Source organism: Rhincodon typus, chromosome 11 (genome assembly GCF_021869965.1).
Source record: "Rhincodon typus isolate 14 chromosome 11, sRhiTyp1.1, whole genome shotgun sequence".
NCBI lineage: Eukaryota > Metazoa > Chordata > Chondrichthyes > Orectolobiformes > Rhincodontidae > Rhincodon > Rhincodon typus.
The window spans coordinates 45,533,942-45,549,495 of NC_063342.1; the positions used below are offsets into that span (position 1 = coordinate 45,533,942).

At 39.7% G+C, this 15,554-nt stretch overlaps 1 protein-coding gene across 1 annotated transcript in view; it reads left to right on the top strand.

The window, feature by feature from the left end:
- LOC109915222 (T-cell immunoreceptor with Ig and ITIM domains-like) overlaps positions 1–11,677 on the top strand; it is a 49,305-nt gene extending 37,628 nt beyond the window's left edge. Inside the window, exons 3-4 of the mRNA XM_048603177.1 lie at positions 6,399–6,508; positions 9,274–11,677. Coding sequence (XP_048459134.1) covers positions 6,399–6,508; positions 9,274–9,444 — 281 coding nt within the window. The 3' untranslated portion in view covers positions 9,445–11,677. The remainder of the gene's footprint in view (positions 1–6,398; positions 6,509–9,273) is intronic.
- Positions 11,678–15,554: the final 3,877 nt, after the last annotated feature.

Sequence of the window (15,554 nt, forward strand, 5' to 3'; positions counted from 1 at the left end):
GTAGCAAAGTCTTATACTCCATGTTAGCTCTGGATCACCAATTACTAGAAGTATGCTTCTCAGTTGAAAACAGAAAACCTAATGCAAGTCCAGACACTGGTGTGTCTAAGAATGTAATGTTTGTACAGAATAGTTATTTGTAAAAAATGTGTTGAATTCTTCAATATCATAACACTTACACCCAGTTTATGTTGTACAAGACAACATAAGCTTTGAAGCATCAGGTAAAATAACCTGGTGGCAAAATCAAATTATGCTAGCAGAGACTGCATATAAAATACTGCAATTTCTTTGTGGTAGACATTTGAAAACTAATTGAAGACTCATAGGAAAACAGCTCTGGCCAATAGAGAATTCAAAATGATCAGCAATTTCTTAGAATACAGACATCTGTAGAGATCTATAAATAGGGCACCAATAAGTCAGGCCTCATTTCCGGTTGATTAGAGTGTAAGTTCTTTCAGGATACAAGAAGCTTCTAAGAATGCCTTCCTTAAAAACGAGAAGTCTGAAGTTGCAAAGGCAATCAAAACCAATGGCTTAGATTTCTACTACTGCTACAATAGTGAGTACTCTATATTCTTCTGTTTCTTTAGAAAGAAACATATGATGGACTGCTCATTGATTTTTAATAGCAAAGGCAGGCAAACTGACTTGGGGAGCTTTGGAGCTAAACCTGCCAGAAAATATAGTTTAAAAACAAAGTTTTCTTTAGAAATTTGAAAATCTTTAACTGTTCCATTTTCATACTTTCAGAAAACAGAACCAAGCCCACTCGATGTCATTACTTCCAATTGGCACAAGTGGCAACTCCAGGTAGTGACCTGCTACCACAAACATGCAATTCTTGAGGGCGTGTTAAGCCATTTAAGACCAGTGGAGCAACAGTTTTAAATCGACGGGGCCAATAAAGAACTGATAGCAAGGAAAGAATAAAAGGAAAACCAAACAAAAATAAGGGAAAAAGGACAAGGAGAAACAAAAAAAAACACTTCTCCTCTAAAACAAAAACCAAAGTCCTGCAAAGATAAATGGAAACCAAATTCTATTTTAGATTGGACATCCAGTGACACCTTTATTGCAAAATTAACATGATCTGGAAAGTTCCAGAAAAATCAGCTCAATGTAAGAATTATCTTCAGGATTAACAGGCTCCAAGCCACCTCATACAGACAGTAATTCCAAGAGGCTTTTGTCCAGGTTGCCAGAAAATGCTGTATCCAAGTGCACAAATGTTACTTTTCTGAAGAGGAACTGTTAGATGGACTCATTAAGTTAGTCAACATGCCCACACCAATTGAAGTCTTTAGAAGGACAACAAAAAGGTCATACCATTGATGCATTACTTGAGCGTGTATAAAGGTGTGAAGCCATAGCGGCAAAAAAAAAACAATTACATGCTTTAGGTGCAGCCAGCATTTTTGTTATATTCAGCAAATCACACTAAACAAACAAAATCAGGAACAGATGCTGTTTGTCACACCTACCCAAAAGCTGTCCATTTTACCTTGGTATCTAAAAAGCGTCTGGTATCAAGGAACATTGGGCACAATTGTGCAGGAAATCTGGTTCCAACACCCAAACAATATCCCAGAACAAAACTTCAGGTGATCAATAAAATGGAACAACACTTCACTGGCAGCAAGGGAAGTCTTAAGAGGATGCACAAATGTAAGCACTTCACTGAGTTTCAGAGTGAACCAAGTGAAAAGTATGGTTCAAATATTACGAAGCTGTACACATTGTTAATCTCGCATGCCACTGATATGGCATAAGGCAAACAGAAGCTTTCAAATATCATACGTCCTGAAAATGTAGATGACACGCACAAAGCTAAAATCGAAACAGGGGATAGTGCCAACATATTGCAGTTTTTCATCCTGAAGGACATACACCTCAGCAGGAAATTCTCTGTGGCAGAGAATTCCACAGGCTTACCACTCTCTCTGTGAAGAAATTAGTCATCTTATTTCTAAATGGCCTACCCCATCTCCTTCGATTGTGACCCTTAATTCTAGACTTCCATTCATTGGGAACACTTTTCTTTCATTTACCCTGTCTAGTCCCATTAGAATTTTATAGATTTCTATGAGAATCTCCCACCTCATTCTTCTAAACTCTCAACTACAGAGAACAATTTTTATTTACAGGGATTTATTACGAAGCTGCCATGGTGGGATTTGAACTCAAGTTCCCCAGAGCATTACTATTCCAGTGACATTACCACTACCCAACTATCCCAAAACTAACTTTTAGTTTAGGCTAAACAAAATTTCTGTTCATGTAATATTTACTCCTTTGGACATTGTACTGGAGATCACTTGCAATCTAGTATGGATGACTTCTAGCCCTATGTTATACTGCCCTAGCCTTCGGAGTGGCAGGACCTGCTTTTGAAAACATATTCAGTCAAAAGCATTAGGGGAAATCCTAAATCATTACACATTTCTTCACCTACAGTTTAACTAGAACTAACAAAAAAATTGATTAATTTTGCTCAAAATTAACTTCCGTAAAGCAAATAAAATTCACTAGGTGGAATTTAAATAAAAACCTGATCATGTTAAAAATTAAGTATATTGAAACAAAGGCTGAATTCAAGTTTTAAAAAAAAAATGACGTTACATAAAATGAACAATATTACTTGGTAGTTCACTTGCCGCTAGGTTCCCCATATATGAAAACTAGACATAGCACCTATTCTCCACTTCCCAGCATAAAGACAGTTCAGGTTACCGACAGTATTCTCCGATGGCAAAATGAAAATGTGGTAGATATTACAGACCAGACCAGATTTTCTGCTAGTTAGACAGTCATTACGCCAGAGGATAAGAGTTGCGCATGGACACTATGCAGAGTTGCAGTCGTAGCAGCACTCTGAGTGGGGACAATGCAGTCTGAGGGAGCACTCTCTCCTCAGTTCAGGTCAACTTCATGTCCCAAAACTCTGGGTTGCCTTATCTATGAAAACTGATCAAAGGATCAGCAAAAACAGATGACATCTTTATGACAGCAGTGAAGATTTGAATTTACATGCATGTTGGAGCTCTCCAAAGAAAATTAGCTGCAGCCTTCATGAAAATAAATATTGGATGATATTTGATATTTTTTTCTTTATTCATTCATGGCATGAGGGTGTTGCTGGCCGGGCAGCATTTATTGCCCATCCCTAATTGCCTGGAAGGCAGTTAAGAGTCAACCACATTGCTGTGGGTCTGGAGTCACATGTAGGCCAGACCAGGTAAGAATGGCAGTTTCCTTTCCGAAAGGACATTAGTGAACCAGCTGGGTTTTTCCTGACAATTCACAATGGATTTATGATCATCATTAGATCCTTAATTCCTAATATTTATTGAATTCAAATTCCACCATCTGCTATGGCAACATTCGAACCCGGGTCCCCAGAACATTATCTGAGTCTCTGGATTAACAGTCCAGCGATAATGCCACTAGGCTATCACCTCCCCAGCCCCCACTCTGCCTATTGGGCAATAGGAAAAGTTTATTTCTATTTATTTGTAATCAGTTTTGAAAGCCTCAGTTTGAAATTATTTCTGAAAGATTGAACAGAGAGATTAGAACACATTTGTTTACCGACAGAAAGTTTTGTCAATGGAAGTAATTGAAACAGAAACTTTTACCTCATTTTGAGGATGGTGCTGTTAAACATTTGAAAGAATAAAAGGTATAGGTTATGGGATAGCAGCAGAACAGTGGAATTAGTTTTAAGTTGTATGGAAGGAACACAGACATAATGAAGCTGAATAACTTGCATTTGTACTACAAAACTCTGGTTCTCTAATATTGTCATATTTGACCTTACACACAATGTATTGCAAAAAATACAGGTTTTTTTGTGGAGAGAGAAACAATATTAATGTTTCCAGTTTAAAAATCGCTTCTGCAAACCAAAAGAGGATTAGATTTTAAAAAATGCTTTTTATGCTGCAGACAATGAGGGAAGGAGGATAATTGGAACAGATGACAAGATGCCCAGAACAAAAGGCAAAGGAAGTGAAAAATTGTAATATAGAAGCAATATAAACATATAAGATGTGTCAACAGTAGAGTGAGAGATGGACCAGGTGAAGACGAGAGAAGGATGGAAATCAGAAACAAAATTGATTATTTTTCCAATTCTGGTGGAGAAGGAAGCAGAACCGATGAGATCATTGATAACAAGGTGTAGAGCTGGATGAACACAGCAGGTCAAGCAGCATCAGATGATATCATTAATGTCCGGGAGAGGGAGCCCATGTAGGATTGGAACAAGTCGTATCTCACATATCCCACAAAACAACAGGCCTAAGTGGGACCCATGTTGCTACCTGTAGATGTACCATTTATTTTGAGAAAGAAAGACTTGTGTTAAAGGAGAAATTGTTGAAAGTGAGATTGAGCTCAACAACAGTTCAGCTGTCCTTTCAAGGAAGGAGAGGACAGCCTTCAGAGTCAGGGCATTCGGCTGGATGACGGATGTGCAGATGGATCGTATGCCAATCACAAAGAGGTGATTGAGACCTGGAAACTGTAAACTGTAAACTGTGGAACTGACAAAGTGTCAGAAGAATCATAACTATAAGAGAGAAGAGATCAAACAAAGAAACTTTATTTCTTTTCTCTCTTCATTCAGTCAGTTCGAAACCGAGTTTCTCCTGCAACTTCTGTTTTTATTTCAGCCCTCCAGAATCCACAGTACATCGTTTTATATAGGATAAATTTCCCAGCATCACTCACATTTATCTGTTCTAAATTCACTGAAACACATCTTTCTGTAATCTAACAAAATGTTTTGCCTTTGGAACATTGATAAGATGAATATACGTTAATTCAACGTAAGTAATTCAAAAGTACATTATTCTTGACAGGTAGGTAGTATAATTTTTGAAGTGACTTTTACTTTACCAGACATCATTTCCAATGTTTGCAAAGGACTTAGACCAACGATTATTCTAAAGATATATCTTGAAGGGGACATAGGAAACCCTCATGTAAATGAGATTTCTAACCATTGAGGTGTGTGCACCTTTTTCATAATGACATAACCGCAGCACAATTCACCACATAGAAATTCAGCTCCATAAACACATCCCATTCTTGGCTGGTTTCTTTGGAATAATACCAAGACACTTTATTGTAGATCTTTAAACAGTAAGATGTTTATTATGTTGGATTTGCTAAAGCAGACACTGTCTTTGATAATAGCACTACATCTTCAATATTGAATTGTATCCACGCAGGAATAACTTTATTTCAGTTAATAAACCTTATTCTAGTTAATGTTAAATCCTAATCTTCACTTTGAAGTTTACACCATTAACCTCCATTTTAGGTTCTGTTTTAATATTACTTAAAGATCTGAAATAAGTATCAAAGGTGAAAACCTTCCCTCACCCTGGAGATGGTAAAGAACATGATAGGAAGAACAAATAATTGGGTGATTGGTCCTTAGAGAGATACCCACACCCTTCTCACAACCTTAATAATTAAATGATGAGCGAGGAGGTTCATTGGGGAATTTCCCATTTCATCAAAGGCACTTTAGTATTCATTTAACAGCCTCTTCACAGCTTTAGTTTGCCACTCACCTGATTATCTGCCTGGCAGGTGAGAAAAGTGGTTGGGTTCCCCAACTAGAAAAACAGGACAATCTGCTGCCAGGTAAGGTGGCATCTCCATTTGCCCCAATAATGGAGCAGTGAAAGGAGGCTGCTGAAAGCAATTGCCTTCATTACTTGCCTTTCTGCCTCTCCCACCCTCAGAAGTCAAAGAAAAAGACTCACCTTAGCGCTGTTGGATCTCCTGAATACTTGGCAGCAATAATCAATCAATCTGTAGGACCCAAAAGCAGCTGGATGGTTTTTGCCTGGTAACTTCTGGCTGAGAAGCTCATATGTCAACTCTCAACAAGCTGATTTGAGCATGATCCAATAAGCTATCGCAGTAGTAGGAGCAGTGAGTCAGTCAATATTGGAGACTCCACCCCAACACAGACAACAAATTGGAGAATCACAGCTCAAGAAAATGTAGTTGTCAGGTATAATTTTCAGATCACTACTAATAAACTAAAGTAACTGTTTAAGCTAAATGAAAATAAGATCTTTATAGACAGTTTTTACAGTTCCAATGGATTTATATAGTTATACATTAATAACTATAAATAACAATTTTATTTAACTTTGACAACTTGCTTTTGCCAATTCACCATAGAATCTCATATTATTGTGATGCAAGTCAATGCTGTTTTAACTCATTTTCAGAAGAAACATCTGAAAATAACTATCTCTAAACTTAACACTCAATTTGTTGCATGAATTAGCAATGTTATATTGTATGCATACCTGGAATTACCGAATTTGATAGCCATGTTTAATGTAAACATCTGATTGCCTTTCCAGAAGAAGAGAAATTCCAAGCCTCTTCCTATCTAGTCATTTACATTGTCATCAGTGTGGTTCTGGCAGTTCTAGTCATTGGCATGATTCTCCTACTGATACGCTATGTTCATGTAAGTAACATGAATTTACTTAATTTAATCATAAATATACATGTGGAAATCAAAACTACACAAAGTATTTTGTAAATACGATACAACAAATATACATAATCTCAATAATTTCTCCAATTAATGTGTCATTGAATTGAATTATGTTCATGCACAGATGTTTACCTTAAAGTTAAATAATGATTTGGAGATTGAAAAGTCTGGAAAAGGTATGCATCCCAGTCAACAAGGCACTTTATTAAACAACAGCTACAGTCCTCTAACATAATTAAAAGTTCCGATGAACATTATGAAACAAAACTGAGCCACATAAGGACACATGGTCAGATGGCCTAAGGCTTGGTTAAAGAGGTAGTTTCAACAAATGCCTTACAGCAGAGAAGAGATGTAGAGACACAGGTACAGAGATAACTCCAGAGCTTGGTATCTGGACAACTGAAGGTAAAACAAACAATGGTGGTACATGTCTAATTGGAATGCCAAGAGGCCAGAATTAGAGGAGCATAACCATCTCTGAAAGGTGTGGAACTGGAGGAGATGTCAGAAAAAAAAGTTGACAAGGCCCAATGAAGGGATTTGAAAACAAGGATGAGAATTTTAAAGCCAAGGTATTGTTTGACCAGACACCAATGCAAGTCACCAAGCACAGGGTAATAGAGAAATTGCAATTGCAGGAAATTGAGTCGCTTTAGATGAGCTATACTGTGGTAAACCAGACTGGAGTGTAAAGAAAGGCAGGAATAAGACTTTCAGCAGCAGATGTGGGATGAGACTGGACCCAAGTCAGGTGATGTTATGAAGGTGGAAATAGACAGTCTTTATGACAGCATGATTATAAGGTTAGAAGCTCAACTGTGAACAGACAAATTTGATTTCAGATTTTTGCCAAGGAGGGGGATAGAATCAGAAGCTGTGGATCAGTGTTTAGAACAGGCATTGAAAGAAATGGATTCACAGTCTTCACAACATTTAGCGAGAGGAAATGTTTGCTTATCCTGTACTCCATGTTAGATGTGCATTCTGATAATTTATCAATAGTCCAGAACACAAGAGAGATGACAGCGAGACAGAAGAACCAAAGAGAAGAAGAAACACTAGACTGGAAACATTAACTGTGTTTTCTCTTTGCCGATGTTGCCAGACCTGCAGGATTTCTTCAGCATTTTGTTTCTATTTGTTTCAGATTTCCAGCATCCAGATCTTTGTTTTATATTGTTGTGATAGTGAGGACATCTGTGTATTATCAACATGTATGTGAAATCTAATGCTTTGCCTTTGGATGATAACATCATGAGGCAACTTGTAAAAAGAACAAGAGTGAAAAGGCAATAGATTTGAAGTGATTCGTAAAAGATGCATGGATAATGTGAGAAAAAATTCATTTTCACTCAGCAAGCTGTTAGGGTGTAGAACTCACTGCCAGGAAGCATGGTTGAAGCAGATTCGGTCGAGACATTCATTGAACAAATGTTTAGATAAAATAACGTGCAAGGGTGTGGAGAAAAAAAGCAGAAGATTGGCATGAGGTAATGATGCTCATTCGAAAAGTCAGTGCAGGCACGATGAGCTAAATAGCCTCTTCCTGTGGTGTAAGACATCCGTAGTTCTGTGATAGATAAGAACTAGACGGAGGTGAAGGACAGATTCCTATGGGATATCTGAGGTAACAGGATGGGAGCAGGGAGAAGAGACATTACAAGAGATTCTTTCCCCACGATTAGATAGTATGGAACCATTTGAGAGCAGTCCCATGCAGCTGGGTAACAGTAGACAGACGCTGGAAGAGGATGATCTACTCAACTGTTTCAAAGGCTGCAGACAGTTTGAGAATGAGGAGAAAATGTTTCTCTTTGTAACAGTCACATTGGATGTTATTTGTGATTTTGAAAACATCTGTTTCAGTACTATGATGGGAGCTACCTTTCAATACAAGTTACAGCATCACATCATAATAGAGGTGCGGTAAAATAGGAAAATAGAATCATGAGTAAACTATTCCGATTCTGACGTTATGCTGCAATTATACAAAACCCCAGATAGATCCATTTAGAATACTGCGCATATATTTGGGCACCAGACTTTAGGAAGGATGTTTTGATCCTGGAGGGAGTTCAATGCAGGTTTACAAGGATGATACCTAGATTTCAGGGATTAAGTTATGAGGAGAGATGAGAAAAAATTGGGTTAAGGGGTGATCTAGTTGAAGTTTTCAGGATATCAACAGGGAAAGTAAGGATAGATAAAGATAAACTATTTTCACTGGTTGAAGATTCTAAAGCCAGGGGCAAAGTCTAAGAATTAAGGCCAGGCCATTCAGGAGAAATGTTAGAAAGCATTTCCACACGCTAAATGGATTGGAGGATTCAAACTCTCTTCAATTGTTAAATATAAAGCTGTGATAGACAGATTTTTATTAAGTAAGAGTATCAAGGGATATGGATGCAAGGCAGGCATATGGATCAGCCAGGACCTTATTGAATAATGGAGGGGCTGAGTGACCTACTCCTGTTTCTAGATTTGTAGATTCTTGGGCCCACCGTTAAATTCAATTAGGTCATGAACAAAAATTTGTAGATCTCAGTTTTGAATATTTCAATAGGCCCATCATTTACTGCCTTTTGGGAGAAGGCAGTTCTGGATTTTTATCACCCTTTCTCTGTTCCCAATGCTCCTGTGTGCAAATGAGTTCTCATACCTTAAAAAAAAAATCTTGAATAAAGTATTAATTCATGTTTTCATTTCCTTTCAATATTTATATTGTTTTCCAGCTGAGGAAGTCTAGAGTCAACATTCCAAACCAAATCAACATTATCCTGAAAATCACAGATGACACTGATAACCAAGACAGCAAATTACAGCTGAACAGGCCAATGGTAACCAACAATCAATGTGAAGACACAGGCATTGATTATAATTATATGAGTGTCTCATTGCAGTGAAAATTTTCAGATTCACCTGCAGACAAAGTATTCACTGTTTTTGAGAAGGCTGGGTCATTTTGTGCTTTTCCATTGGTGAACCCATGCACCAAATATTAGTGTAAGAAAAAAAAATTAAGGATAAGATGCGAATACTCAACACATGTTGCTGTCAATCATACTTAGATTTCCAAAGATGCCATTGTGTTTAAGATAATTCATTGATATTGAATTGCATGTAAACTTTCAAAATATTCTGCAACATTTGTATATTTTTGCATAAAAATCTGTTGTGAAAATGATCTGGTATTTCTGGGTAATTTCCAGACATTGATGCAAATACTTATTTGCCAGGGAATCATTTTAGCCATAAATGATTTTGTTCAGGTAAAGTATTAAAAATATATACAGCAATATTCAAATTAAACTTCTGAAGTCTTGCTTCAAACACAGGCAAATGTGGAAAAAACTAAGACATGAAAGCATTGTACTATGATATGATTTACTTGTTTTGTTAAAAGAGGCTCAGTTACATAGTTTTCAGTTTCTCACCTTGTCTCTAGAAGCCCTTTTCCTGGCCTGTCTCTAGGCTAGGACCGGATTTGTTCAATGTGAATGCGGCAGTGTTATTCTTCCGAAACAATAAAATCTGCCTCTGTCTCAACCCCCGTCCCACCCAATATACAATGGCTTTTCCTTGATAAGGAGAAGGCACATTAAAGATCACTGTGTGCTAGTAATTTTGTGATATGTTTTGCTTTATTATCAATTTAGTCTGCAAACAGTTTACATGTCTAATTCTTGACAAAGTTTTCTGTACCTTTCTTAATGTACTGAAAGGGACTGTTGTGAAAGAGAAATCCAGGCCTCCAAGAATTCTTAACCTGGTTCAGATTTAATTATTAAACAATTTCCTAGTCAGTGGAGTCCAGCAGTGGCAGCCTTTGATAAACAATTGCACATCCGTTTTCAGATGTGAGCAAGAAACTTCAGATTTGTATAAAGGATTTGCAAGGATGTTGCTGGGAGTGGCTGAATAGGCTAAAGCTATTTTCCCTGGAGTATCAGAGGCTGAGGGGTGACCTTCCATAGAATCCCTACGTGTGGAAACAGGTCATTCGGCCCAACAAGTCCACACCAACCCTCTGAAGAGTATCCCACCCAGGCTCACCACCCCCCACTAACCTATCCCTGTAACTCTGCATTTCCCATGGCTAATCCATGTATCCTACACATCCCTGGACACTAGGGGCAATTTTAGCATGGCCAATCTACCTAACCTGCACATCTTTGGACTGTGGGAGAAATTGGGAGCACCCGGAGGAAACACATGCAGACACGGGGAGAATGTGCATACACCACACAGACAGTCGCCCAAGGCTGGAATTGAACCCGGATCCCTGGCACTGTAAGGCAGCAGTGCTAACCACTGAGCCACCGTGATGTTCTAATAGAGGTTTATATAAAATCATGAGGAGCATGGACAGGGTCAATAGCCAGGTCATTTTCTTAGGGAAGGGGAGTCCAAAACCCGAGGGAATAGGTTTAAGATGAGAAGGGAAAGATTTAAAAGGAATGTGAGGGGCAACTTTTGCATGCAGAGGGTTGTGCGTGTATGGAATGAGCTGCCAGAGGAAGTTGTGGAGGCTGGTACAATTACAACATTTAAAAGGCATCTGGATGGGTATATGAATAGGAAGGGTTTAGAGGGATATGGGTCAAATGCTGGCAAATGGGACTATATCATTTTAGGGTATCTAGTTAACATGAATGAGTTGGACCAAAGGGTCTGCTTCTATGCTGTATAACTCTATGACTCTATTCTTACTGTGTAGAAAACAATAGCATGGTTTTTGAAAAAGCTTTCAATTGCTACAAGAAAGTACATGATGCAGACGTATTAAACAAGTGTCAAAATTTCTTCAGATTTTCCAATTGACCATCACTGTATTGTATTTTTCATCGCCTTATATTTGCATAAGCCTGCTAAAGACTGACAAGGAAGCACAGTATCCACCCTTCAGGACAGCTAAACTTATCATGCATTTTAACTTGTTCTGGACATTTTTGTGTGGCTTTTAAACTGGTAGTGATTCAAAGTGATCAATTTAAAGGAGTGTAAATGATGCTCTTTGATGAAAATCATGAATTAAATTTTATGCAGTACTTATTACTTTTTCATAATAGGCAAGATTATTGTATTCAGCTAATATTGTGTATATTAAAACATTTTAATAGAATTTTAGATCAAAAAGGAATTTGTTCGAGTACTTTATTTACTACAATGTAGGTGTTTGAATGCTTCAGGTTGTATTGTGTTGACTGATGGAAATGAAAGTGTGAACTATGTATCAGCAATGCAGTCTGAACATACCATTTCCACCAGTTGATAATGAAAAACATTTCCTTTACCACGGTTGACTAAGGCATGTTTACTACAGGATCCTGTGGTTCCTCCAACTGTGCTGTAGCCAGCTTCTCACACCAGATGTATGTTGGTCACTCAAACACACCTCATGGTTCATCATCTTAAAAACAAAGGCACCAGTTTTCCTTAAGCCCTGAATTTAAAAGATAAAGTTGCCCACAACGAATGAAGAAGAGATAGCATACCTGCTCAGGTGTACAGCTATCCACCATGAGCTCACTTTTGAAATTACAGGCATAGAACCATGGAATATGGATGTAATAAAAGCGTTGCTAGCAAGATAGTTCCAGAAAGGTTCCATACTTGAAGTGGTAACCGAGTAAATATAGTGCTGTTCCCTCTTGCTATTAACACCACTCCATGCGATAAATGGATATCGTGCATTTCAAGGAGTGGCATGTTATTGGGGTCTGAGCAATGTGAGCGGTGGTGAGATTTATGGCAGAATTTGATGAGAAATCCAGTGAAGGCTTTCTTGATGTTGACAGCATTTTGTTCCAACTTCTATAGTTTTGCGGAGCACTGAGGTGAGTTTCTCGTTCAGTCATGATGAGTTGCTACTTAAGGGGGGAAATTAGAGCTTGTTAAATGCCTCATTAATGACACAACTCAGTTCATTTAATATTCAACATCCTATTTAACCAAACAGACTGAACAAGCTAGACTTTGGGAAATCAGAGTGGGTTTGTGGTAATTTCAACTTGTCACTTGCTCCAAAGAACTTATGTATTGCGTACAACCAAACGGCATCTCAGGGCTTGATCCATGGGCACTAGCCACATGCATCCCTCATCCACAGATAGTGGATCTGGCATTTACCAACCCCTCACAACCATTATGGCATCTCTCTGATAGACTGGCAGGATGCTCAGGAAGCACAGAATTACATTGCAAGGTGTACTGGCATCTAGTAGTGAAAGGCTGTAGCAGGGATACTTTGTGTGCCACAGGCACCGAGCTTACAATTTGGACCAGGCTGCATGTCAGCGCTGCTCTCTTGCTTGCTCAGTGCTCCCTCACTTAGCACCATCCTTTCTTTGCCTTGTTTTGCTAATTAGTCAGTCCTGAGTCAAGGTGGTAGATACGACAGAGTGCTACATCAATCTCATACCAGCACCATGCACCAATAGTAAGCACACTGTATTTTGTGCAAGCAGACAGCCACGTCTGAGCCCTAGGGGAGTGTTCCTCACATATGTCCAGAGAAACACGCATAAATCGGTGCGGGAGATGCAGCAAGAAGTCGAGGACATTCTCCCATACTGGTCTAGGGATTTGGTAACGACTTGGTGGGTACATGACTGCAGTCTGGGGAATCGACCCCTGTCAATCCTGTGGCTCCATAGCAGCCAGAATGAGCTTAGGACTAATATTATCAGGGAGATGTATAGCCAGATGTATAGTCAGGGGTCTGGACACATCGTCTGGGGCTATTGAGTTACACCACTGAAGGGGGTAGGCCACAGTCAGTTCATTGTGTTTGTCCACAGAAACGGAGGAGAAAAACAGGGTGGGAAACAAAAAAGGGCTGCTGCCAAAGAAAAGGGATTCAATAAGCTATTCTTCAGGATTGGGAGCTGCAAGCTGCAGTAAAGCTGGAAAGAAAATTGTGAAGGAGAGTAAGGCAACAGTGCCTGCAAAGTGGATACTCTAAAGACTGGACGGAAAGGGGGTCATTGGGAAGGGGGATTTGTCCATGGTCAAGGGCAGCCTGACTTAAAGGTAGGGGTGTGGGGATAAGGGTTGAGGGCAGTAGCTGACCATACCAGGTTAAGGTTGGGTGGGAAAGCTGGGCTGGTGCTGTTTTAGGTCCCTACACAACCCATCTACATGAGGAGGAGTGCAGCCTACGGGGTTCACAGAAAGGGCCATGTTAAAGGAATTTGTACGTTTGGGGGCTCTTTGAGATTAGAGAGGCTGGAAGCTACTGACCGCTCAGTGGCACTTTGCGTCACACTGGAAATTGAAAGTGCACAATCGGAAAGAAAATGACCTATTGATATGAGGTCCTTGAAAGGGTTACAACATTACACACCGTACAGGGTGCAAAACTGCACCTTCCCCAATCCCTGGCCATCCAAATTTACTGTTCCTCTGTCTGCTGTGCACCAGACATTGCTGACCAACTCATTCCCAACACTACTCTTGGACAGCTGTGGAGCTGTCACAGTGAGGGGCTCACCAGGTCGTGCTCCACAGTTTCTAAGGGTATCGTCCCATCATTGAGACACCAGAATATGTGTTGGCTGGGATTGGAAGCAGCCTTGCCCATGCTTCCTCTACAGCCTCAACATTCTCACCCTCAGGAGGTCAAAGAGGTGGCTGCCCAGGGCTGCCAGAGGTTGATGGAGGTGGTGGTAGAGATGTTGCCATTAGCTGCAAAACAGAAGAGGCAGAGGGTGTCACAACTATGAGTTAAAAGTTGTGTGCAATGAATAAGAGTAACACTGGGCTTACCAAGAAATCTGAAGAAGGTTCCAACCTGAAATGTCAACTTTCCTGCTCCTCTGATGTTGCCTAGCCTGCTGTGTTCCTCCAGCTCCACACTGTTTTATCTCTGACTCCAGCATCTGCAGTTCTTGCTATCTCTCACCATGAGATCTGCAGTGGAATGAAGAATGGTACTTCCTTGGTCGGCAGGGCAAGGATGTCTTGGCATCCCCGTAGGAAGGATCCTGGTCTTCTCCTGTCAGGATTCTTTCCTTGGATGGGGTAAGCAGCCTAAGGTCAAGCACTCCTCTAACAATCCAGTGCCCTTTTGATCCTATTGTGGATGGAATGAGGCAAAGGAAGGGATTGGGTGAGATGAAAGTGGACAGCACTGCTGTTTACTCTGGTGCAGTTGGTGAGGTATTCCGAGGGCCATGCATAGACCTCAGACCATGTTGGTAGAGTCTGGTGGCACAGCCTCCACTCAAGTCCTCCAGGAAGAGTATTCCTCTCCTTTGCACCAGGAACCCTTGAGCAGGACCTCTGGGTCTCTGTCAGAGAATCATAGTTCCATCTTCCCCTTCTCCGACATCTTCAGAAAATGTGCTTGACCAAACAGGGAAGCTTCAGAACACCAGCGCTGCTCCCCGCGTACAGCAGCCTTTCAGAGACGGTGAAAAACCATGGATGCCAGTCTTTTAGTTATCCAGTTGATGGCATAATCAACATGATAGTTGAAGATGTGTGTTATTGCTGAAAATCATCAGTAAAAAAAAAGAAAAAAATTATCATAAATTTATTAAATAGTAAGTCCAAAGCGTAAACAACATGGGAACCAACAAGTACCTGTTTCAAATGGGTGAGCAGTGGAAACAGGTACCTTTGGTTAGAACAGTCTGGGAATGTGTCCTCTGGCCTATTTATTGAAACATTGAGTTCCAGGGCTATAGAGTGCCTCAAAATAAATAAAAAAAAAAACTTACTGGCCTGCTGAATTACAGGAATTGTATATGTTGCATTCTTACATACCAGTCACACACAAGGACTGATGAAACAATACTGTGTGTTCTTTCTTTGATGATAGGACTATACACAGATGATGTTGACTGGGAGCTAAGTATAGTATACCTGATCTTGACTCTTGCTACTTCAGACTGACTAGCAAGTCATGGGGCTAACACACCATATCTGTATCAGTGGTTGTAGTGATTGTAATCCTTAAGGGTGAGTACACATCATATCATAACGGTGGTGATGACATGGAACCCAAATA